The sequence below is a fragment of the Mauremys mutica genome, chromosome 10 (genome assembly GCF_020497125.1).
Source record: "Mauremys mutica isolate MM-2020 ecotype Southern chromosome 10, ASM2049712v1, whole genome shotgun sequence".
Lineage (NCBI taxonomy): Eukaryota > Metazoa > Chordata > Testudines > Geoemydidae > Mauremys > Mauremys mutica.
Genome location: NC_059081.1, coordinates 61,398,393 through 61,424,328, shown reverse-complemented (window position 1 = coordinate 61,424,328; position 25,936 = coordinate 61,398,393). Strand labels below are relative to the sequence as shown.

The window sequence follows — 25,936 nt, the reverse complement described above, 5'->3', positions numbered from 1 at the left end:
TTTCTTGTCAGAAAGGGGTTGCAGTGCCATGAAGTTTGAGAACCTCTGCTGCTTTACATCCATGCAACTAAAAAAATACCTCAGAGTATTAAAAGAATGCTACCTGGTAGCTAGGACCCAAAATAAAAAGCAAATGAAAAGCAAATATCAAAAGCTTAATTATAATGTAAATGTTTTCATGAAACTAGATTATGATCTGGTTTTGAATATTCTCTGGCAGTGTTTGCCTAGATCTGTCTTACAAAGCTCCTCTACAAAGACCCAACAAGCTCTGTGAGGGAACAAGGTTCTCAAGAGCTGTACAAGTATTCAAAGTCCAGCGAGTGCTACACAGGGAGCAGTCAGTTCTCCATCCTAGTCTAGCTGTAATCGAGGCCTCTAGTTTTGAGTTTGGTATCTCATACCTGGTTTAATAATAGTGGAACAGGGCTCAGGGCACTGCCTGGTTAAACTGTGTGAATAACTGCTTTTTCAGTTCAGTGGCTGAACTAAATCATTGGTGGGGGAAATTGTTTTGAGTTGACTCCATTCAAAAACAATTTTCAGCAAACCAAAAAAAAAAGTTTTACAGTTTGGGTTTCCTTTAGGTTGGTTTTGTTTTGTTTTGTTTTTTTTGGCGGGGGGTGGGGTGGGAAGGTCACCTTTTAAAAAATAAAATTGCCGTGAAATTCAAAACAAAGGCTTTTTGAATTGAAAAATCATAACATTTCAAAAATCTTGAAATAAAAATTCTGATTTTTTAATGAAACAATTGGACCCTAATCTCAAAAAGTTTGTTGACTCAAATCTGCATTTTTAATTGAAAAAAGGTTCAGCTGAAAAGCTTCACCCTGCTCTATTGCCTGGTCTCCAGCAAGACAGGAGTTAACTGCAGCTTGTCTTTCCCCACCTCTTGGACAGGTGCTATGGGAAGGGTGAAGGGAGGATGTCTGAGAGAAGGCAGGACTAGGCGAGATGACAGTGATGAACCCAGGACAGGGCGTTTTATTATTACACTTTTGTGGCAATGTTAACTTGCATTATTGACTTGTAAGTTTTTTCAAAGTCATAGGTCCCACTTTGCTTTGATGACCCAGCATTCATCATGCTGGGATATTATAGCCCACAATGAACCATATATAGAGATAAACTGAAGCATGTGAAATACAAGGATACAGCAACAGTACCAAAAATGGCATCATTGGCAACTATTGCTCCACTATATGAAATTCAGTGCATCAGTTTTTAGCTATAAAAATAAAGCTGTTCTAAGTATTAGAACATTGTCAGCTGATCAATTACTCATTTTGATGATGAACTCCTTGGCTCTCCCCTAGCTGTGGGAAACCATTACTACATTGATAGTATCATCAGAAAAGCTGGGTTTTTTGATTGACTGATTTTTCCACTGAAAAATGCCAAAATTTGATGACCAAGGTTGGTTTCAAAGTGTCCAACTTCAAATCATTTTTGGAAAAGAAAACTGACATTTTCAAATCAGAAAGTTTCAGTTTTGAATCAAAACAATTTTGTTTCAAAGTTTCAGTAAATTTAGTCTAAAAGGTCAAATAAAAAAGGTAAGAAAAAGTTTCAAAATTATCAAAATGAAATGTTTCACTTGACCCAAACCAAAATCTTTTTTAGATTTTCAGTTTGTGAAAATTCAAGATTTTGACTATTCATCCTGATTTGGGACAGAAACATTTTCAATATCTCAAATTTTCTTGGACCAGGAAAACTGTTGCCTGCCCACCTCATCAGACATTCATGGGTGCTGATTTCCAAGATCCCAATTCACTTGTATGAAGTTGCCAGTCCTTGGAGGTTAATTTTATCCTTTCTGTTTTTCCTGACAGGTATCGCTGTCTGAAGTGCCTGAATTTTGATCTTTGCCAAGTCTGCTTCTTCACTGAGCGTCAGAGCAAACCACACAAGAGGTCACACCCTGTGATGGAGTACTGTGTGAAGGTACCATCCCATTTTACTGACTCATCTGCTTGCTTGGCCTATGGGTGTGGATGGGTAGGCTCTTGGCTATGATGATTAGGGAGAGAAAGGAGAAAGAGAGAGAGAGAGAGAGAGAGAGAGAGAGTGAGTGAGTGTGTGTGTGTGTGTGTGTGAAATCACCCCCATAAAATATATCTAGTTGCTGAGCAATGTTAGGTGAGTGAAAGAAGAAAGTGGGGGTTTAAGTTTAGAATTTTCACTCTGCTTTGAGATAAAGACACATTCTAGTCACATGGGACACTGAGGAATAAACCCTGCCCCCTCCTTTGTGTGTGGTATGTCAGGTCACCACCCCCAGGCATCTGCTATCCCATTTTTGGACCTGTGGAAGGGGCCCTCCATAGCACCAGAGTTGTGTGTGTGCAGACTGGCTGGGGAGCTGGTAGGAGGGAAGGGAGCTTGGCACATGGCTGGAGGAGACATGCATCATTGCCCTTCCCTTCCACCCCACCCTGTGTCCATTCAGGAGCTAATTCAGTGTAAAGCTATGTGAACTCCTCAGTAAAGCTTCTTCTAGTTGGTTTATCAAGCTTTGCCAAGAGGCCCTAGGGGCAGTGTGTTTGAAAAGAGAATTCCCTTTTTATCATGGCTTCACTTAGTGTGGGGGTACAGACACTAAGGAGATCAACCCTCAGTTACAGGAGGACTCCAGTCCTATAAGCCACCACATCCAGAAGAAGACTGTATTAAATGGAATAGATTGTTGCAGTAGCACCTAGAAGTCACAATTGGGTGCTAGGCACTGTGCAAACATACAGTAAATGAGAGTCTGTCCCACAGAGCTTATAGACTAAGAAAAAAAATGGAGACATAACACGTGAATGAGACAAACAAGCCAGTCAGTGTGAGAGAGCAGTGAGGAAGAAACTCTGCAAGGGGAATCCCAGAGTTTTCATCTGCTTGTTGCAGGCTGATCCCAAGGGAAACCCCTGTACCAAACCCCTCTGAAATCAACGGGGTCCCACAAGCCATAGGACTCCACCCACAAGGATCAGCTTGCAGAGTGAGGGGTTTAAGGTGTGTTGACATTAGAAAATGAACTGCGTTTGAAAGCAGTTGACACACACACTTACTCTCTAAGCCAAACTGAGCACAGGCTTTACTGTGCCCAACAGCAGATTCAGAAAGTACTTTGTACCTCACTTGAAAGTGGGAACTGAACATGAGATGCCCATCCTTTACATCAGTGGTTCTCAAACTGGGGTCCAGGGCCCCCTGGGGGGCCAAGAGCAGGTTTCAGGTGGTCCGCCAAGCAGGGCCAGTGTTAGACTCACTGAGGCTCAGACCAGAAAGCTGAAGCCTCGGTCTCTGAGCCCTGACACCTGGGGCTGAAGGCAAAGCCTGAGCAATTTAGCTTCACAGGGGCCCCTGTGGCGTGAGGCCCCAAGCAATTGCCCTGCTTGCTATCCCCTAATGCAGGCCCAGGCTTTTCTATGCAGAAAACCAGTTGTTGTGGCACAGGTGGGCCAGGGAGTTTTTATAGCATGTTGCAGGGGGCGGGGAGGGGCTCAGAAAGAAAAAGGTTGAGAACTTCTGCTTTACATTGTCTTTCTTTACACCCCACTCACCAATGTTTATAGTGTCGATGCTGTTTTTTCTTTACCGCAGTGACACCTTGTGGTAGTTTTATCATCAGTGTAAGAAATGAGTAGACTGTAAAGTGGTTGCATTATTTTTTCCTGTTTGCTCTTTCACAAATTCCTCCTGTAGATGCACTAGGTGCATAATGAGCATCACGTGCTCCCAGCTAGGAAAGGCAGAATTTTACACCCACTTTGCACAGCAGGAAGTAACTGGCCCCTTTGTTGTCTTTCAAGCACATTCTTTAAAACAACCTCAGGAGGGACAGTAGGTTCATCCCTATCTACAAAACAAAATCATATTAAAGATGAGGATTCTATTAAGTTCCAGACAAACTAGGGAAGAGCAACTAAAGTTAGCCAGCATCCACAAGTCTGGAGTTATATTTGCTTTCTTGTGGGTGGAGGGTAGAAGATAGCATCACTCAGCTTTATCTGGGATTGGGTTGACTGCTTGTGCTTCAGAGCAGTGCTTGTTTTAAATCCACTCCTTTCTCTGTTGCATGTTGTTCCAGCAGATGTCAGCAAAGGAGAATGCAAAGATCTTTTTTCGCACCATCAGAAACAACCTGCTTCAAGAGCGCTGCAGAAGAAAGGAGGCTCGGAGAAGGCAGACACTGGAAATGATGGAGGGAGGGGACTTCCCAGAACATGAGCAAGCAGCGTGAGTGTCAGTCCCAGTGTGTTTATACCACCTGAGTGGTGAATTTGAAGAGACCAGATACTTCCAATCTGTAGCACATTCACCACCTGCATCTAACAGTGCTAAAAAAGAAGCAGTTTTGAACATTAGCTACTTGACTGTGCCCACACAGTAAATGACTTTGATTTGACAGATGAACTGTGGTCAGTCCATAAAACACAAGTTAAGATTACAAAATGGAAGGGTTGAAGCTTTGCAGTAAAAGCAGTTTCTTTCCCTGCTTTTTAAAAAAATATCATGCAGATACTTATTTCAGATGACTGATATATTGACACTGTGCCCACAAAGTAGCCATTACAGTCTATGGGGTCAGTGAAAGAACCTTTTCCATGCCGTGACTTCATATTATGGCAGAAAGTTTTGCAGATTCCTGCTCCTCTCACCCTAGAGAATGTGAAGGTGGTCGCAATGGCCCACACACAGAGAATTATCAACAAAGCATTTTGTCAAATCTAACACTTCCATAAAAGAAATTTTAAAACATTCTGTCAGGCTTTGGTCCTGTACAGTAACTGCAGAACTCGGCCTTGCTGACAAGTAGAAAGGAAGGCTGGTCTTGTGGTTATGGCCTTGGGTTGGGATTCAGAAGCTCTGGGTTTAGTTCCCAGGTCTGCTACTGATGTGACACCTTGGACAAGTCACTTAATTTCTCTGAATCTCAGTTTCCCCATCTGAAGGTGGAGACAACAATGCTTCCTTTGTGTATTTAGAATGTAAATGCTTTAGGACAGGCACCATATTTTTCTAGGCATTTGTACAGACCTAACAATAGGGCCCTGATCTCAGGTGGATTCACTAGGTATTACCATAATACAAATAAGCAAGCAGTTTTGGAAGAGTCAGTTATTCTATAACACATACTCTCCTTTAGGGGGTGTCATGGGTGTTGTAGTTCATCAACTCTGCTTGGCAGCAGAGTAGGTGGACAATGAATTTGAAGGCATGTGACTTCTTACACCAACCTTCTACAGGTGTTGGAATATTATGGTGCTGAGGGGCATACTAGTAACTATCTAAATAAAACAACAAAGATGAAATTAGAATTATGAGCACTATTCACAAACAAGCACATTTATTTTGTTTTCTCTTCTTAACATCAGCTCTTTGTGCCATATTTTCTCACACCTAATCTTGGGCCCAGCTCTGCAATACTTACTACCATACAGTGCTTCCCACTGTGGATAACCCCACTGATGTCAGTGGGACTGCTCTGTGCCCTTTAGACTCAGGTAACTGACTTAAGTCTATTACCTCCATTCCTGAATGATCCATGGCCCTTTACATCATCCAGGTGTGAGAAAGGCTCCTTGGAGTTAATAATAATAGGAGATATACCTATCTCCTAGAACTGGAAGGGACCTTGAAAGGTCATCAAGCCCAGCCCCCTGCCTTCAGTAGCAGGACCAAGTACTGATTTTTGCCCCCGATCCCTAAGTGGCCCCCTCAAGGATTGAACTCACAACCGTTGGTTTAGCAGGCCAATGCGCAAACCACTGAGCTATCCCTCTCCCCAGCAATACTTTATGTCTGAATTGTTTTGGCATCTTATTATGCTGGTCCTCCATTTGACCCATTCTTGCACTTTGCCTATGGAGGACATGAATGAGACTGAAGAGGTCTCTTAACCATGTGCTGGTCCTTGGCACAAGTTCTGAGAGTTTGTCTTGCCTAATTGGTCTGTTCAGTATGTAGACTTAAATATCTGCCAAACAGGGCTTAAGTAAGATTGAGTGATGGCATTCACCCTTTCAAACAGGGGTGAATTTCATCCTTCCCAACGGGAAAGAAATGGAAAATATATTTACTAAACTTTACAGTGCAACAACACTGGGTAGCATTATTGCTATTAGAAACCAATTTTAAATATATTCAGACTAATCAAGAACCATAGCTACAGTATGAATAGTTTGATGGAATATAAACAGTGTCAACAGGCTATTTGGTCACTGAGATGTGGCTCAAGTGTTTGTGCCTTAGCATGGAATGTGATTGAAGACAACTTGCCCATTAATTCTTTCATGACTGATATTTCCTTACTTTCATTTAGCTCCCTTCTTCACATGAACTTTACCGTAATCTTTCTCCGAGTCCACAAGGTCATTTGATAACTTGATGGGTGTTTGCTTACATCACATTTGGGCAGGATGAGCCATCAGTGAGAGCAGAATTTTGAGTTGCTATTCCAGGTGTCATTAAAAGGATCATTGGTACCTCACCCTAGCACATAATTGGGCTGCAGGATTTCTGGCTTTCTAAAACTTTCCTTAGTTGAATTGCCTAGTTTAGTTGGCTCTCTACTGCCAGTGGCTAAGAAACCGGGGAAGTTGAAAAGAGAGAGCAGCTGTACTGTTGCTAAATGAAGGGGAACTGGAATTCTATGCTAGGGACTTTAGGGTCTCCATTCAATAAACAAAATGCACTATGTGTTATCCATTTTTCCAGCCAAATATAGTGCTAGCTAACAGAGGTCATAACTAACTCATAATTCTTACTCAGGCATGACAGTTATTACTCTGTTGAAAACAGAAGTTTTATTTATGATGACTCTAGATTCCAGGGAAAGAACCTAAGAGTTCTCCTATTGAGCTTCTCATTTCATCCTCACGCTATTTTTGCTTTCTTTCTTGGTGTACAGGCCCGCTACAGAGCTCAGCACCTCCACACAGCCTGCCCATCATTACCTATCCTCCCCAGCATACAGACTGGCCCCAGAGTTATCCAAGCACTTGGCTGAAAAGGGGTCTGCAGTGCAGCAGGTTGAGAATGACAACAGGACACCAGCACAAGACAAGACATCAGCTCAGGTGAGCAAAAACAAGATATAGTCACACTGAACAAATCAGGGTGAATATTGAAGCGGTGCAGAGAGACTCGGACAAATTCTCGATCAGGATTCAGACTGCCTATTAAATACTGATCCTAAGATGTTCCCTTGGTTAACTTCAACCCTGTTAATTTCTCATGTTGGAGGGAGGGAGGGAAGTGGGCAGAAGAAAGTAGAGGGAAACAAATCAAGAACCTGGAAACTTTGTACAGTCGTCCCTTAAAGAACTTGGCCACATTTCAGTATTGGTGACTGCAGAAGAGTTGACTCACCATCGGCAGGTCCCCTGATGACAAAGCTTGGGATAGCAGCTATTTCTTGCTTAATGCTGTCAGTTTCTCCGGCCCTACAAATGATTTGTCTTGCCTTGCAACTCAGCCCTCTGGCCTCATTACATTTTAGCTCCCCCCTTTTGAGGCAACAGAGAGTCTAACAAATAACAGTCCCAGTGTCCTTACAAAAGGTCTTCATGCTCCTTCTTTAAGGGCTTCCAGTCATCCTTATTCCCCTCTCAGGAGGCTTCATGCCACCTTTCCAGTGGCTGGTAAGGAAACCCAGGTCCTCCCACCCCACTAGGTGCCAGAGCAGGTATCATGTAACAAGCAGCAATAATCTGCTCTGTGAGACTCCTTGCTGCTTCAGCCCTGGACCTCTTCCTGCTAACTACAACCATTATGTTAGGGCTTCTGCAGCGATCTACTCTCCAGGCACTATTCAGCTCCTCCAGCCTCTCTCTACTTCTTATGAGCTCTGCCTCAGGGTCTCACCCAGACCCACTTGCTCTCTGTAGCCTTTGCAGCTGTATCCCCTCAAACAGCAGTCCAAATGCCCCTTGGGCCCTAACTTCTCTTTGCCTTTAGTTCAGATAAACTTTCTGGCTCGCGTTCTCTCTCTCTCGGGTCTTCTGTCTGCCTTCCTATTGCTCCATACTCCTTAGTCCTTCCTTTATGAAGGCCCAGCAACTTTCAGCTGGATATGATCATCAGTTATGCCTGACACCCAGAGGCTGAATTGGGCTCAGGCTCCATTGACTCCTGGTTAACAAGTCTGGGATGTATACACCCAATCATAGTGACTAGGCCCACATTCGCTAAGAGACTTACATGCCTAAAGCCCAGATTTAGGTGCCTAAGTCCCAGCTTCTAGTCACCACTGAAATTCACAAGACCCCCACTGATCCTGTAGGCACCTATACTTATTTAGCACTAAAATTTTCAAGAGTAAAATTTCCTTAGGTACCTAAGTGTCTGCCCCTGGGCACGTGTACTGCTGTTCCACACTAGGGATCTGAACACTTATCTTCTACTTCACCCCAGAACAATTCAAGAACCAAGGGAATATAGACATTTCTCTGCTTAACTCACCTGCAGAGTCGTATCCAGTCAGTGTACACAGAGCACACCTTCCAGATTGGGTCCCACAGCCAAGCTCACACAAAATGGCTGGGGGTGAGAAGGAGGAGGATCTGCTCTCTCATAACTTTTAGCGTAGTGGTGATGTGGGAACTTCAGGTGTCCCAAGCTCCACCAAGCTGGGCTCTAGCCCCCTGCACCTTTACAACAGGGATGTCCCAAGGCAGTTCTTCTTTCCAGCTTATAAAGGCCCTACATAACTTTTAGCTGCGGGATTGGGGCCATCACCTGCAATGTGGGAGTCCAGTCCCCCTGCTCCAATTACTTTTTATTTATACACAGTGGAACAGCTGAGACTGAGGGAGCCCCATGTCAGAATATCCTATTGCCCAATGATTAGGGTGCTCACCTGGGAGGTAGCAGATTCCCAGTCAAGTCCCTTCTCTTCATCAGGTGGAGGGGGCTCTTGAACTAGGGGTCTCTGACATCCCAGCTGAGTACCTTGCTTCCCCAGCAATTAGCAAAAACAACTTTGGGCCCCTAACTCCAGAAAAGGGTTCACAGCTGAGAATCACTAGCAGAGATAGGTGCTAGCACATACCCTCCTTGTCAGTATCTCCCATTGGCTAGATTAGGCAGCTCCCCAGTTAGTTGCTGGCTTTGTGAATCACAGTCTAGCTCCTGTCATTGTGTAGGGAGCCTAGCCCCCAACTCACGATTTGTGGATCACAGTGTTGTTCCTGTGATTTGTTATGCGCCTAAAAGTAAGGCATTGTAACACTGAGCACCACAACTCCTATGTCCCTTTGTGAATCCAGACCTCACTGCCTGAATGTGATAGCACACACGGTTATTTGCACTGCCGGGTTATTTGTTCTGTTATTTTTTATTTGCATTACAGTAGCACATTAGAGGCTCCAGCTGAGATTGTGGTCAAAATACCATCACCCCTCCCTTCTGAATAGTTCAAGGAAAGACATCATAGGCCTGATTCTCAATTAGGCTCGGGCCATTCTGTGCCATTGTGACAGCATAAAGGCAGCAGAAATGGTCCCCTTGAAGATATGCCCGGAGTAGTGATTCTCTCCAGCCGATGTAGAATTGACATGAAGGCTTTAAACCAACCCCCTTGCTCCCTGCCCCTGCACAGCAGCCATGTTAGGGGCATGCAGGGAGTGGGTGGAGGGTATAGGTGAATCACTGCACAACAGTATTTCTTTATTTTCGAGGGGCCATGGGAAGCAGAGTGTAAGTTAGAGTAGCCTCAGGTTAGGCAGCCCCTGCATAGCCCTAAACTATGAGGAGCACAAAAGGTGTCTTAAGGCCAATTTTGCCTCCCAACCCCTCTGTCCCTTCCCCAGCTTCAGAATGGAGTAACTGAGAATCAGTCCCCATATATCAGCTCATCCATTTTGCCGTCACGTCCATGCTCTGCCTCTAAAGACCTCTCTTCAGGAGCAATACTTCCAAGGAGAGACAGTGTCAGCCAGCATGTATCAGCAGTAGCAGCTGCAGCTGTTCAAGTCAAGAGCACTTCACCTCATTGCCAGGCATGCACTCATTTCAGAAGAGAGGTAGACAGGACTGCCACCTTTGGGTTCCTGCACTGTATTCATTTTCCATCTGGTGAGGTAACCTGGGGTCTTGTCATGCTGGCTGTTGACTTGTTTAGTTTCTCCATGGGCTGAGAATTCTTTCTGAGGAGCTTTATCCTCCTTTCGTGTTCCTCACTGACATCATGCAGGTTTTTCAGTGTTGCTTTAAAAGACACATTGGAAGTCTTAGAGTCCTGTTTTGTCAGAAGGGTGTACCAGAACTGTACCAGACATGCTCTAAATTAAGATGCTTAGGAGTTCCTGAAGATCTGCTTCCAGGCACAGTGGAAAATTATGACCCATAGAGAAGTATCCAGACTGTTAATGGCAGTCAATTAGCTCAAGGCAAAAACTGCAATGTAGACATATCCTAAATGTGATATTACTGCTTATAGCAAGGTTTACACAGCAAATATGATTACAAGTAGCACACTGGTAAAATTCAAAACAGGATCTTCTCTCTTTCTTCCATAGGCAATAGCCTCTGTTAAGGCAGAATTGTTAAAAGTTCGTGAATCCATCAAAGCCCTTCACAGTGAAAAGAGGTGGGTAGGTGTGTTAACACCAAAGCTAAAGCCTAATGGAGATAAGTGTTTTAATATTAAAACCAGACAACTTGAATAAACATTACTACTTCTTTCCTTCCAGTCCCAACCCTTCATTTCTCACCCTAAGCCGGACCAAAGCAAGAGAAAGGGTTTTATCCTTGTGCACAGTGTGTGTGTCCATCAGATTTTTTCTAGCTATCAAATGCTGGGATACAGGTCTCATGTGCATTGTTCAATGAGACAGCTTGCAAGTGCTAAGAAATTTTAATTCTGCTGTGTGGGCATCAATTTAATGATCCAAATTTTCTGCTGGTGTCAATTAGCATGGTTCCATTTAAGTCAAAGAAACTGTGCCAGTTTACACCAGGGAAGAGTTTGACCTTACACCTGGGTCAGTAATATATACACATCAAGGGTCGGCAAACTCTGGCACATGGCTCGCCAGGGTAAGCACCCTGGCGAGCCGGGCCAGTTTGTTTACTGGCCGCATCGGCAGGTTCGGCGGACCGCAGCTCTCACTGGCCGTGGTTCACCGTCCCAGGCCAATGGGGGCGGCGGGAAGTGGTGCAGGCGAGGGATGTGCTGGCCGCGGCTTCCTGCCCCCCCCATTGACCTGGGACGGCGAACTGCGGCCAGTGGGAGCCGCGGTCCACCAAACCTGCCGACGCGGAAAGTAAACAAACTGGCCCGGCCCGTCAGGGTGCTTACCCTGGTGAGCCACATGCCAGAGGTTGCCGACCGCTGATATACATAATATATACCATTAAGTGCAGAATATGTTAATTATGGCCTTTTATTCTCTTTTCATGTTCTAAAGAGCCATGCCGGAGAACCTCATTAATATGTGTTGTCACTTATTAATTTCCCTTTAAATATTGTTACAGTCATTAAGCTGTTTGTATTGGCACCTTATGAACAAGAGCAAGATAGTCCAGCTCCTATCGTCCCTGCAAAAGAACAAAAAAAAATACAAATAGCAATTTTCCAAGTCCTTCTTTAGATTACTATATTATTTAAGTATCAGAGGGGTAGCCGTGTTAGTCTGGATCTGTAAAAGCAGCAAAGAATCCTGTGGCACCTTATAGACTAACAGACGTTTTGCAGCATGAGCTTTCGTGGGTGAATACTCACTTCGTCAGATGCAAGTAGTGGAAATTTCCAGGGGCAGGTATATATATGCAAGCAAGAAGCAAGCTAGAGATAACGAGGTTAGTTCAATCAGGGAGGATGAGGCCCTGTTCTAGCAGTAGAGGTGTGAAAACCAAGGGAGGAGAAACTGGTTCTGTAATTGGCAAGCCATTCACAGTCTTTGTTTAATCCTGAGCTGATGGTGTCAAATTTGCAGATGAACTGAAGCTCAGCAGTTTCTCTTTGAAGTCTGGTCCTGAAGTTTTTTTGCTGCAGGATGGCCACCTTAAGATCTGCTATTGTGTGGCCAGGGAGGTTGAAGTGTTCTCCTACAGGTTTTTGTATATTGCCATTCCTAATATCTGATTTGTGTCCATTTATCCTTTTCCTTAGAGACTGTCCAGTTTGGCCGATGTACATAGCAGAGGGGCATTGCTGGCATATGATGGTGTATATAACATTGGTGGATGTGCAGGTGAATGAACCAGTGATGGTGTGGCTGATCTGGTTAGGTCTGTGATGGTGTCGCTGGTGTAGATATGTGGGCAGAGTTGGCATCGAGGTTTGTTGCATGGATTGGTTCCTGAGCTAGAGTTACTATGGTGTGGTGTGCAGTTACTGGTGAGAATATGCTTCAGGTTGGCAGGTTGTCTGTGGGCACCTTCTGCCTTTTCCAGAACACAAGTTGGAAATAACCCCTAGAATGCAGATTTGAATCTGCACCCATGTTGTTCAGCAGAACAGTTTGAATATAGTCATGGTAAGAAAAGCTTCACAGTATCAACCAACAGAAATTTCTTTAGAAAAATTAAGAGTTTGATTGTCAATTGGATTTCTATGATAGGTCCTACTCCTGGTGTGGCATCAATATTATGGAGGACTCATGGCCATATGAAAACCCAGTGCAAGTGATCATTAGCCAGTCTTGGGTTTGCTAAAATACTGGTTAGAAAATGAACTCTGCTGTATAAAAATTAGACATTTTGGATGGGATTTTTAAAAGTGCTCATGGATGGTCTAACTGCTCCCACTGAAGTCAATGGGAGTTTTATCATTTACATTACTGGGAAGGGAATTAGGTCAACACATCACCCTTTTGAATCTCACCCTGTCTATAAATGTTAATATTCAATCTAGAAGTTGTGATGTCCTGTCCCTTTAAATGTTTGAGCACTCCCCCCACAATGTGCAAAGCCTTACTTTGGTGTTAGTTTCAGGTTTGCAACCAGAACAATAACACTTTCCACAGCAGCTAACTCTGCTTCAATAAGCTCCTCTGTGTCTGGCTCTCCTTCTCTGCTAGGTCCAGCTAGAACAGAAATAATGTGCAATTTAAAAAAAGGGAGGATAAGAAACCCCTGGAATATATTTATTTAGGGACATGGTAGATTCTCCATCACTTGAAGTATTTAAATCAAGATTGGATGTCATTGGAAAATATATGCTTTAGATCAAGCAGAAGTTATGGGCTTGAGGCTGAAATTATTGGTTGACATTCTATGGCCTGTGGTTCATTGTGGGAAAACTTTACTGCCTACCCTGCACATTACAGGAAGTTTGAATAGCCCACCAATGCAGCTTGCCAAGCAGTCATTTTGGTCTGTGCACTCTCAGCTACCGGAGCCAGTGACATGGAAAAGGCACCGTTTGATGAACTTCTCTTGCTTGTGCTTTCACTCTTGCATCAAGAAACTGGCAGAGTGTCCACAAGGCACTGGTGGACATTTCAGTGGCATTTTCTGTCCCACCAAAGGTACCTGACAGATTCTCTGATGGCTTGGTAGGAGGAGTATCCTGGCATTGCAGACTCGCATTGGCAGAGGCTCCTCAGTATAATTGGCAAAGCTACTGATGTCCCCTATGTAGACCATCGCTTCTGGCGCAGGGCCACAATCACAGACAGGTGGAACCATATCGTCATGCGGACCTAGGATGACCAGCAGTGGGTCTAGACCGGTCGCATGAAGAAAGCCACAGTTCTGGAGCTTTTTAAGTAGTTTGCCCCCACCCTCCACCGTAAAGAGACAACTGAGGTAACCCTTGCCGTCCCAGAAGCGGGTTGCTATAACCGTCTGGAAGCTGGATACCCCAGACTGCTACAGGTCCATTGCCAACCAGTTTGGGGTTGGAAAGTCAACAGTTGGTAACATGGTGGCAGAGCTAATTGAGGCAGTCAGGCATGTGGTTTGCCCCAAGGTGGCAGGCATTAAAGATATTCTGGAAGTAACTGCTGACTTCAAGAAAATGGGGTTTCCTACCAGTGCTGGGGTCATGGAGGAGATTCATGTGCCCATAGTTTGCCCTTCTCAAGGAGCACAAGTACGTAAACCACAAAGGATACTACTCTACTGTTATGCAGACACTAATGGACCACAGAGGCAGATTTATGAACAAAATCATCATGGACTGTACTGGAAAAGAGCATGGTGCCAGTTTTTCCCCACTCAGGAGTCTACATTCATGGACAGGCTGGAACATTATTCCCACAGATGACATTGACATAAACAGTGTTACTGTTATTCCAGGGGAATCCCCATATCCCCTTTTGCCATGGCTTATGAAACCATACCATGAATTCAGAGGCCCTGGCAAAAGAAGGTTAAATTACACTCTCAGCAGGTGTAGAATGGTTGTTGAATCTACTTTTTGGCAGATTAAAATCATATTGGAAGTGTCTACAGACCCATTTGGATGCCAGTGTCATCAATACTGTCCGCATTACTGTGGCTTGCTGTGCTCTTCATAACTTTTGTGAAGCCAGAGGTGAGCCATTTCCCCGAGAATGGACCTATGATAGTGAGGGGATGCTGGATTGGTACCCTCAACTGGAAAGTACAGTCCTACAGCTGGTTGCACGCATCTGGGCATGAGAAGTGAGGGATGCTTTGTGCTCTCACATTACGGACTTGCATGGCCCAATGGAAGAGGGGGAATAGTACCCAGGGACGGCTCCAGGGGTTTTGCTGCCCCAAGCAGCCAAAAAAACCCAAAAACCCGTGATTTGCAGAATTCAGCAGGAGATCCTTCGCTCCGAGCGGGAGCGAGGGACCCTCTGCCGAATTGCCGCCGAATACCTGGACGTGCCGCCCCTCTCTGGAGTGGCCGCTCCAAGCACCTGCTTGCTAAGCTGGTGCCCGGAGCCGGCCCTGCTAGTACCTGTAGGAATGTGCTTGTGGGGGGAAAGTGGCTTATTATTTTTGAGGGGAGCAGAGAGCAGTGGTTGGTGTTATGTCCTAGGGGCAGCCGGTGTAGGAAGCAATCACTTGAGGCCAGAGAGCAGACAGCTAACCAAAACCTCCATTTTATTTACAGAAACAGAGAGCTCACTCAGCTGGTTGAAACCGGCTGAGCTATCCCTTAATAGTCTAACTCAGTTGCCATAGTAACAAAACCCATGACAACCAAATACACAACATATTCCTCCCCCCCTAATAAGAACATCCCCTAAATAAAACACACACTAAACTAGAGAAGGAGGGTAGACTGCCTCCATTCCCGGCTAAACCCTGGGGATTATTTTGCCCCATAACCGTGGGTTCGCCCTAACTAAAGATCCAGCCGATGAGGAGGCCTTCTGTCTCTAGGTGGATTACGGCGAACTTCTGGTGTTGTTGCACCCGAAAGTACTAGGGGCTCAGGGTCCGCAGCACGAATAGGTGAGGAGGTGGTATCAACTCGTGCTGGGCAAAGGGGTATCTCAGCTGCCGGCAGTAATGGAGGAGAACAGTCAGGAACAGGTGACTCATGATTCGGTGTCTCACCAGGAGGGGTGAAGTCAGACCCCTCAACTGCAGATGGGTCCTGAAGACTGGCATGACCTGGCAACAGCTGATCTACATGTCGCCGCCAGGTAAGATTCTCTGCAGTCCGGACTGTATAGGAAACAGGTCCTGTTTGAGTGATGACTGTGGCCGGGACCCATTTAGCTCTGGAAGTATAATTCCGAGCCAAAACTGGCTGCCCTGGGCTAAAGGTTCGGTCTTTTGCTCTGGGTGCCCGTCTGATTACTTGATATTGCTGCTGATGTTGCACAGTTTGTCTGGGTTCAGAAGGTTTCAGCAGATCAAAGCAAGTGCGCAGCTGTCGTCCCATCATTAGAAAGGCTGGGGAAGCCTGGGTCGTAGCATGAGGTGTATTTCTATAGGAAAGTAAGAAGGTATCCAGACGCTTTTGAATGGAGTGTTGTCCCTTTGCTGATTTCAAAGCGTTTTTCATTGTCTGCACAAATCTTTCAGCTAATCCGTTGGTGGACAGATGATATGGTGCTGACGTGATGTGGTGTATCCCATTTGCCTTCATAAAATTTTGAAACTCCTGAGAGACGAACTGCAGTCCGTTGTCGCTCACAAGTTGTTCTGGCAGACCAAAACGACTAAAGAGTCCTCGTAGTTTTTGGATAGTACTCTCTGCAGTAGTGGACTGCATTATAGAGACTTCTGACCATTTAGAATGGGCATCTACTGCCACCAAGAACATGCTTCCTTCAAGGGGGCCAGCAAAGTCAACGTGAATACGTTGCCACGGGTTTTCAGGCCAGTCCCATGGGTGTAGGGGTGCCCACTGGGGTGCATTTCTTACACTCTGACATGACATACAAGCTTTTGCCTTCTCTTCAATAGCACTGTCCAATCTAGGCCACCAAAAATAGCTTCGTGCAATTTCCTTCATGCGCACTATTCCACAGTGACCGGAATGTAGCTGTTCTAACATCTGTGATCTCAGGGGTGGTGGAATAATGACACGCCTCCCCCACAACAAACAACCAGATTGGACCGATAACTCCGTCCGCCTGGACATGTAGGGAACAAGGTCAGGTGAGACCGGAGAGGTTTGTCGAGATTTTCCATGCATCACCAGGTCCATAACTTGGGATAATACTGGGTCAACGCGGGTTGCCTTCTTTATCTGAGTAGCAGTGATGGGTGTATTCTCTACCTGTTCAAAGTAGAAGATTTCCTTTTGGGCACTATCTTGATGTTTGACCGGTAAAGGCAACCTTGAGAGGCCATCTGCATTGCCGTGCAGAGTGGATTTCCGATATTTGATTTCATATGTGTGTGCAGAAAGTATCAATGCCCAACGTTGCATACGACTAGCAGCTAATGGGGGAATGCCTGTGTAGGGTCCAAAAATTGATGTCAGAGGTCGATGGTCTGTAAGAAGAGTAAACTTTTGCCCAAACAGTTACTGATGAAACTTCCTAATTCCAAAAACAATTCCTAATGCCTCACGTTCGATTTGGGCGTAGTTAGTTTCTGCTTTGCTTAGAGTGCTTGAAGCAAAAGCAATAGGTCTTTCTTCTCCCGAAGGCATAATGTGTGACACGACCGCTCCCACTCCATAAGGGGAAGCATCGCAGGCCAATTGCAGGGGTAAGGATGGATCAAAGTGTGTTAGAACTTCAGAATTTAACAATGCATCCTTAGCTTTGTTAAATGCAACATCACAGGCTTCAGTCCACTTCCAGGCCTTGTTCTGCCCAAGGAGCTCATGAAGTGGTTTTAGCAGTGTGGCTAACTGTGAGATGAACTTTCCATAATAGTTCAGTAGTCCTAGAAATGAGCGTAGCTGGCTTACATTTCGAGGTGGGGGAGCCTCCACAATAGCTTTAACTTTTGCAGGGGCCTTATGAAGACCTGCAGAATCGATGATGTGTCCCAAATATTCAACAGAGGGCTTGAAGAATTCACACTTGTCTTTGCGAACTCGTAGGCCATACTCCTCCAGTCTTTGTAGGGTAGCCTCTAAATTCTTTAAGTGATCCTCTTAATTTCTTCCAGTGACCAGGATATCATCCAGATAGCACTGAACTCCTGACAAGCCACACAAGATCTGGTCCATAGCCCTCTGGAACAGGGCGGGAGCCGATGTGATTCCGAAGGGTAGGCGACAGTATCGATAAAGCCCCTTATGAGTCACAATAGTCAACAGCTCTTGGGACTTTTCATCAACGTGCATCTGTAAATATGCTTGACTCAGATCAATCTTACTGAACTTTTGTCCCCCAGCCAGGCCTGCGAAGAGGTCATCGATGCGGGGAAGCGGGTATTGCTCTGCACACAACACTGGGTTGACAGTGACTTTAAAATCACCGCAAATCCGGAGAGAGCCATCTTTCTTCACTATTGGAACGATAGGAGTGGCCCATGAGCTATGGGTAACTGGTATTAGGACTCCATTGGTGACCAGGCGCTCCAGGTCTGCTTCAACTTTTGGCCTGATGGCATATGGCACAGTTCGGGCTTTCAGATATTTTGGTAGACTGCCAGGTTTAATGTTCAATGTCACAGTGATTCCCTTCATACTTCCCAAATCATCTCCAAAAACAGCAGCATGTTTCCTTAGTATAGGGGTTAGACTGGTTTCTTCTTTAGTCATCCGGTGCACTTCTGCCCAGTTCAGCTGAATCTTCCCAAGCCAAGACCTACCCATTAAGGCTGGGTAGTCACCTCTCACCACAAACAGTGGCAATTTAGCCGCCTGTCCATTGAGCTCCACCTTAACATCAATAGTGCCCAACATGGGCACAGCTTCACCTGTATACGTCTTCAGAACAGTTTTTGTTGCCTTAAGCGGAAGATGCTGTAGCTTTTCCTTATACACAGTCTCAGAAACCAGCAAGACAGCTGCACCGGTGTCTAGTTCCATGCGTATAGGTTTGCCCTCCAATAAGGGGGTTACCCAGTATTCATGTGAGCCCGCTGCCAAAGACAAAACATGCAGTGGCACTTCCTCTTGTGAGGAGGTGTCACCTTGATCATCCTGGGTCTGCTCTAGGGTATGCAAGGTTCCTCTTTTTGTCGGCCAGACCACAGGGCTCTTTTTCTTTTGTTTACAGGCATACTCAATGTGTCCCTTTTTGCCACAGTGTCGACACACCAGGTCCTTACACCAGCATTCTGATGCCTGGTGACCCAGCTTACCACAGCGGTAACATTCTTGACTCTGCACCGTTTTGTGGGTCAGTTCTTGTGACACTTTTTGCACCCTAGGGGATGCACCGATGTATTGTGTCTCCCTTGTAGCCAGTTCCATGGAGACAGCAATATCAACAGCCTTCTGTAATGTAAGCTGAGCCTCTGTCAGTAGGCGCTTCCGTATAGCTTCACTGCAGAGGCCACACACTAACCTGTCACGCAGGGCATCATTTAACATCTCTTTAAATTCACAGTGTTCTGCTAGCTTTTTTAAAATGGCTACAAATTGTACAACTGTTTCATCTTCCTTTTGGTCTCTTTTGTGGAACCTATATCTTTCAACAATTACCAGTGGTTTTGGGGAGAAATGAGACCCCAGGATTTCCACAATGTCACTGTAAGATTTAGTCTCAGGCTTAACAGGGTGTAGTAAGCTGCGTAGCAGAGAGTAGGTTTTAGCCCCTACAACAGTTAAGAATATTGGCACCTTCTTCGCTTCTGTAATGTCATTTGCAATACCAAAAAGCTCAAAACGCTCAGTATACACATGCCACTGCTCTGTATTCTCATCAAAAGGCTCCAGGGTCCTGGTCAGAGTAGCCATGATTTTTAGTTTCACTTTCACAGTCAGTGCAAACAAGCAGCTTTTTTTCTTTGTTTGGTCTTTACCTTGACTTCTACTTCCTTCTGTTACTGGAGCAGCACCAGGATCCCACCCTCGTCGCCAGTGTTATGTCCTAGGGGCAGCCGGTGTAGGAAGCAATCACTTGAGGCCAGAGAGCAGACAGCTAACCAAAACCTCCATTTTATTTATAGAAACAGAGAGCTCACTCAGCCGGTTGAAACCGGCTGAGCTATCCCTTAATAGTCTAACTCAGTTGCCATAGTAACAAAACCCATGACAACCAAATACACAACAGTTGGGAGGATTGATTGAATGACATGAAGAATAATGAATTGGGGGCACAGATGGAATTTATTGAAATGTGAATTGCCATATCTAGCTAAATTGAGGAATACTATTTGCTTACTAATGTTTAATTGCTCCTGAACATGTTTTTAGCTTTATTAGCCCAAATCATGATTGCACGAAGTGATGCAATAAACTTTCTTGAAAACATAATATGCTTTATTTGTAAACATGTCTTAAAATAGCAAAACACTCACACACTGTTGGGCAGACCAGCTGCCTTAACAAAACCATACACAAACGCACAAAAAAAGAGCAGGAAATATTTAATACCTGACACAATCCCCATGCCGCCACATGTCCTCTAGCTCCATGTTCTCCTTTCCCTTCTTTACACATTTTCCCTTCATTTGGCAGAGGGATAGGGAGGTGGAGGTTTACACTAGAGAAGAGTTGAAAAAGAAAGGCTGCATGGAGTTTAGTTAACCTACCCCACTGCTTCTGAGTCCTGAATGCATTGACCACCCCGATATGGGGTTGTCCAAGCTACTACAAGATTAAGGTATGTTGCAGGGTGATCCTGCCATGGTGTGGGGGAGGCAGCAGGAGATGGTACTCTGGCAGTCATTATGGACAGGAGTCTCTGAAACAGTTCTCTATTGAGCTCTGTCTCCCTCCCTAAGCTGCCATTCCTGTTCCAGGAACTGCTTTCCAAGTGCCAGCCCCATCGCTGAAACCCTGTTCTCTACCTGGGTGGCGTTCCCCAGCCTTTCCTCTTGCCTGTCAATATTCTGTTGTTCCAGTCTTTCATCCCTCTTCTTCTGGTACCGGACCCGCTGGTCTGCCCTGTTAAGATCTTCGACCATAACTTTGTCATGGAAACTCTTCCTTGTGGAACAGTCCATGAAGGTACCTTGGGCCAGGAATTGAGTTCCTGAAGAACAGCAGGCAGTAGAGGTTGAGGGTCCTGAAATAGGACAAGAAAAAAGGATTGTCTAAAGCAGGGGCGGCTCTAGACATTTCACAGCCCCAAGCACGGCGGCATTCCACGGAGGGTGCTCTGCCAGTCGCCAGTCCCGCGGTCCGGTGGACCTCCCGCAGGCGTGCCTGCGGAGGGTCCGCTGGTCCCGCGGCTTAGGTGGAACCACGGGACCAGCGGACCCTCCGCAGGCATGCCACCCCAAGCACACGCTTGGCGTGCTGGGGCCTGGAGCCGCCCCTGGTCTAAAGTAGATCAGTAGCACAGCATTAATTATGGTGGAATCTCAAGAACATAAAATGTAACCTTTCTAAAGTGAACACATATTGTGAAGGGGCTGCTTCAGTCCTCATGCTGTCTCTGAACACAGCCTGTTAGTCACTGTTACAGAAGTGTGGAGACAATGGTAAGTTTAAAATTATCTTTTTTCTGTTTCATAAAAATTTCATAACTAATTGTCATGCAGGGGAGGAGGAGGAGAGGTGTGTATAATGCCGTTGCTGCAAAAGGCTTTTTCTGTCATTTCAGGTCTTGCATATTTTGGCAGACAACATAAGTGTTCTTGTGATGCCCTATTGGCAGAGGGACATGTTATTCCAAGCTGCTGGAGGGAAACATGCAGTGTGTGCAGCTGAAGTATTCAAACATATAGTGACCAAACAGCATATCTGAAAGTTGGGTGGACTAGTCAGCTAAACAGGGGGGTCTGGAAAATAAGCCCTTCCCCGCAATGTGACTATCTATGTGGAGTTCCTGCTTCAGGAAAAGCATGCAGCTATCAGCAGCCAGGATTCGGCCAGAATCCATGAAGGAATTAATTTTATGAGCTGACACAGCATCTTTGGCTTACTCTGTTACTGCCACATGCAAATATGCTAAAATCTGCAGCTTTTCTCCACCCTGTACCTGGCACAGTTCTGGGAAAAAAACTAACACCCCACTCATACTTCGGAGAAATGAATTTGTGACCCGCAGACTGCATGGATTACCTCTAACAGAAATGGACTAGATTTGGAAATTGAAGACTTTTTCCCAAACACCCACACTCAGTTTGCTGTTTACAGGCAGCTGCATAGACCCAGGAGGAATGATTACAGTGGCATATTTCTTACTGCTGAAAGGAAATCATGAATGACCCTAGCAAACATCTGTTACTTAACAGTTACAATAACCTTTACAGCTGTTTATGAATCTTTGAAATTTCAAGTTGCCATTTTGAACTAAACAGGTGGGGGAAGGGAAGGCGAACAACATGGTGCTTTGCTACAATCCACCATTATTGGTCATATGCTGATAGCTGGGACTTATTTTTACATTGCTTCTTAGAGCAGAAATCGCTCCCATTACAGTAATAATAAACTGTAAATTTGAATCATACACTTACCGGGCACTGGGGCCACTTCGGACTCCACCGTGTTTGCTGCACACTTGGCAGTGGGCTGTTCCTCGGGCAGGGGGATCAAACAGCTCTTCCAAGTAGGGACCAAGAACTCGCTCTTGATCCTGATCCACAGCCTGCTCTGGAACTGGTTTCATTAAGAGAGTCACTTCATGCTCCTTACTTGGAGCCTGATGCTGACTGCCTTCAGTCCTCATGGTGGATTCAGGGGCCAACGCAGAATCATAGAATATCAGAGTTGGAAGGGACCTCAGGAGGTCATCTAGTCCGACCCCCTGCTCAAAGCAGGACCAATTCCCAACTAAATCATCCCAGCCAGGGCTTTGTCAAGCTGGGCTTTAAAAACCTCTAAGGCTGGAAATTCCACCACCTCCCTACGTAACCCATTCCAGTGCTTCACCACTCTCCTAGCGAAATCATTTTTCCTAATATCCAACCTAGACCTCCGCCACTGGAACTTGAGACCATCGCTCCTTGTTCTGTCATCTGCCACCACTGAGAACAGTCTAGATCCATCCTTTTTGGAACCACCCTTCAGGTAGTTGAAGGCTGCTATCAAATCCCCCCCACTCTTCTTTTCTGAAGACTAAATAAGACGAGTTCTCTCATAAGTCATGTGCTCCAGCCCCCTAATCATTTCTGTTGCCCTCCGCTGGACTCTCCAATTTGTCTACATCCTTTCTGTAGTGGGGGGCCCAAAACTGGATGCAGTACTCCAGATGTGGCCTCGCCAGTGCCACTTCCCTCGATCTGCTGCCAATGCTCCTACTAATGCAGCCCAATATGCCGTTAGCCTTCTTGGCAACAAGGGCACACTGCTGACTCATATAAAGCTTCTCATTTACTGTAATCACCAGATCCTTTTCTGCAGAACTGCTGCTTAGTCAGTCAGTCCCCAGCCTGTAGGAGTGCATGGGATTCTTTCGCCCTAAGAGCGAGACTCTGCACTTGTCATTGTTGAACCTCATCAGATTTCTTTTGGCCCAATCCTCCAATTTGTCTAGGTCACTTTGGACCCTATCCCTAACCTCCAGCTTATCTACCTCTCCCCACAGCTTAGTGTCATCTGTGAACTTGCTGAGGGTGCAATCCATTCCTTCATCCACATCATTAATGAAGATGTTGAACAAAACCTGCCCCAGGACCAACCCCTGGGGCACTCTGCTTGATACCGGCTACCAACTAGACATCGAGCCCTTGATTGCTAACCATTGAGCCCGATGATCTAGCCAACTTTCTATCCACCTTATAGTCCACTCATCCAATCCATACTTTTTTAACTTGCTGGCAAGAATACTGTGGGAGACCGTATCAAAAGCTTCCCTAAAGTCAAGGTATATCACATCCACCACTTTCCCCATATTCACAGAACCAGTTATCTCATCATAGAAAGCAATCAGGTTGGTCAGGCATGACTTGCCCTTGGTGAATCCATGTTGACTGTTCCTGATCACCTTCCTCTCCTCCATGTACTTCAATATGGAATCCATGATTTTTCTGGGGACCGAGGTGAGGCTGACCAGTCTGTAGTTCCCCAGATTCTCCTTCTTCCCTTTTTTAAAGGGCAACATCATGACAGACCAGGTCATCATGAAGCACGGTTGGCTCTGTGCTGGGTGCAGTGCCCAGAACCCGGTCAAAGTCATCTTAAAATGGGCATGTCATTAGCAAGTTGCCTGAAGTGCGGTTCTTGTTCCTGGTCTTCCTGTATTCACTCTTTAGCCTCTTAATAGGACCACTTGTCCAGCAAATCTGTAGAGCTGCCAGCTTTTTATCTATTTGCTGGTATGCGTAATCATTCCTGGTGTTTTACTTGCCTTGCGTCAGAGATTCACCAAAATTTGGCTGTGCTCCATGGCTATGGCCATGAAGCAGCTCACTTTGCAAGAGGCTTGATTGTTTTGCTCTCCATTGCAAGCCCAGAGGCTCTCTATAGTGTGCTTGCAGATCGGTGATCAGAAGAGAATGGGTTAATGCTGACGTGAGCTGCTGCCATTTGCCAAAGTGGGGGTTGGCTTCTGTTTTCAATAGAGTGGATTGGAGATTGTTGGGATAGAGAGGACTAAGGAAGTTGTCCCATGGAATTGTAGGATACTTCTGGCAGACAGGGCCGCCACTTCCATTTAGGAAGTGCCGGGATTTGGGGGGGCAGCATTTTGCCACCCTTGGCAGCAATTCGGCAGCGGGGGGTCCTTCTGTGCTCCTGGTCTTCGGCGGCAATTCTGCGGCGGGTCCTTCACTCGCTCCGGGACCCACTGCCGAAGTGCCCCGAAGACCGGGAGCGTGGAAGGACCCCCCCACCACCGCAGAATTGCCGCCCACGACCGGGAGCGCGGAAGGACCCCTGCCTAGGGCGCCAAAAACCCTGGCGCCGCTCCTGCTGGCAGACTACTGGGACATGTATCAAGTGGACTGCATCTGCACTGCAAAGTAATAGGGGTGAAACCCTTGGTTCCAGCTTGACTTGTGTTTGGACCCTGCAGGGTCTTGGGACTGAGTCCTGGGTTAGAGCAATTGCAGTGTAGATGCAAAAGGGGTTAGGCTTGAGCCCAAGCTCAAGCACAGGCTTACACTGCAATGTAGACATACCCAATGGTAGCTGAGATGGTGCGTGTGAAGCCTACTCCTTCGGAAATGTACTCTGTCCTGACTCAAGACTAGGGTTGCCAATCCTCCAGGATTGTCCTAGAGTCTCCAGGAATTAAAGATAAATCTTTAAAGATTATGTCATGTGATGAAACCTCCAAGAATACAGCCAACCAAAATTGGCAACCCTGCTCAAGACCTGATCCTGTAAACAGGAAGATGAGTAACTTTGCACACGGGAATAGTCCCCTTCACTCCTAGTCAGTGGAAATACTTGCACAGGTTAAGTTACTCAGGTGTAAGTTTGCTGACAGAAATGGGCACAGAAATAGCTAAAGATTCTCAGAACCGCACAGGACAGGGCCATTAAATGCTGAAATATAAGGACTATTAAAAGGACTAGTAGAGCTGGTCAAGAATTTTCCAATGAAACATTTTTCATCAGGAAATGTTGATCTGTTCATTTTCTGATTCAAAATGACTTTTTGCTTAGAAATTTTAATTTGTACTAAAATAAGTTTTAAAAAAAATTTAAAAGGTAGGTATCAAAATGAGATGTTTCAACTGATCCAAAACAAAAAAGTTTTCAGCTCATTGGTTCACAAAAAAATTTGAGATTGACTTTTTGTCCCATCTCAGGGTGGGAAAAAATTTCAAAAATCTGGAAAAAAGAAAAAAAAAAAACCTCTCACAGGATAGGAAAATCCTTTCTAAACCCAGATCTAAATACTAATGTTAACTTTGCATATCCAGGCTTTTTACAAACCTTCTGGCCAAGTCTTGCTCAGCTGATATGTATAATTTCATTGAAGGGGTCAGTGGGGCTACTCGCATGAGAAAAGTGAGCAAATGAGTTCTGTCTTTACCCCTAGTGGGGGTTTTTCTGAGTGCGTACTGACTGATGTATTTCTTCTTTTAAAAATAGAGCTGGAAGAAACCATTTAGTAAAGGACAGATTTATAACACTGTTACATCTTGCTTATGTGAACCAACACATTATCCAACAGAAAGTTAATAAACTAGAGCTCTTGGATGTAATAGAAGAGTGGGGAGAACTATTTCAATTGAGCAATATACAGCAGCTGTCTTATTTCGCCAGTGTTAACCAGCTTTTCTCTCTCTCTCTCTCTCCGCCTCAGCAGTGGGCAAGACAAAGCTGTACTGCTATCCTGTGGGCAGCACTTCTCCGTAGGAGTTTGCCTCTAGTTTAGAGAAATGGGTGGTATTTATGTATTGTCTGCCCTGAGTAGATATTAGGTGCATCGTCTCTAATTATCCTGCTCTAGTATGTGTGTAGGTAGCACTTTTGATTGCAATAAACTCATCTTTCCAAGGACAGTGGCTTCTGTCGAAACTTTCTGTGCAATCAGTGGAGGCCATACAGAAGGTCCTTAACAAGAAGGATCATCATGAGGGAACAATGGGATAG

General features: G+C 45.4%; 1 protein-coding gene across 6 annotated transcripts in view; it reads left to right on the top strand.

Annotated features, from left to right (window-relative positions):
* DYTN (dystrotelin) overlaps positions 1 to 25,936 on the top strand; it is a 64,064-nt gene that overhangs the window by 20,079 nt on the left and 18,049 nt on the right. For 5 of the 6 annotated variants that reach the window (XM_045032577.1, XM_045032578.1, XM_045032576.1 and 2 more), the window contains 4 exons: positions 1,836 to 1,947; positions 4,082 to 4,230; positions 6,905 to 7,073; positions 10,515 to 10,585. In XM_045032577.1, coding sequence (XP_044888512.1) covers positions 1,836 to 1,947; positions 4,082 to 4,230; positions 6,905 to 7,073; positions 10,515 to 10,585 — 501 coding nt within the window. The remainder of the gene's footprint in view (positions 1 to 1,835; positions 1,948 to 4,081; positions 4,231 to 6,904; positions 7,074 to 10,514; positions 10,586 to 25,936) is intronic. The other variant, XM_045032579.1, reaches the window with a different exon arrangement.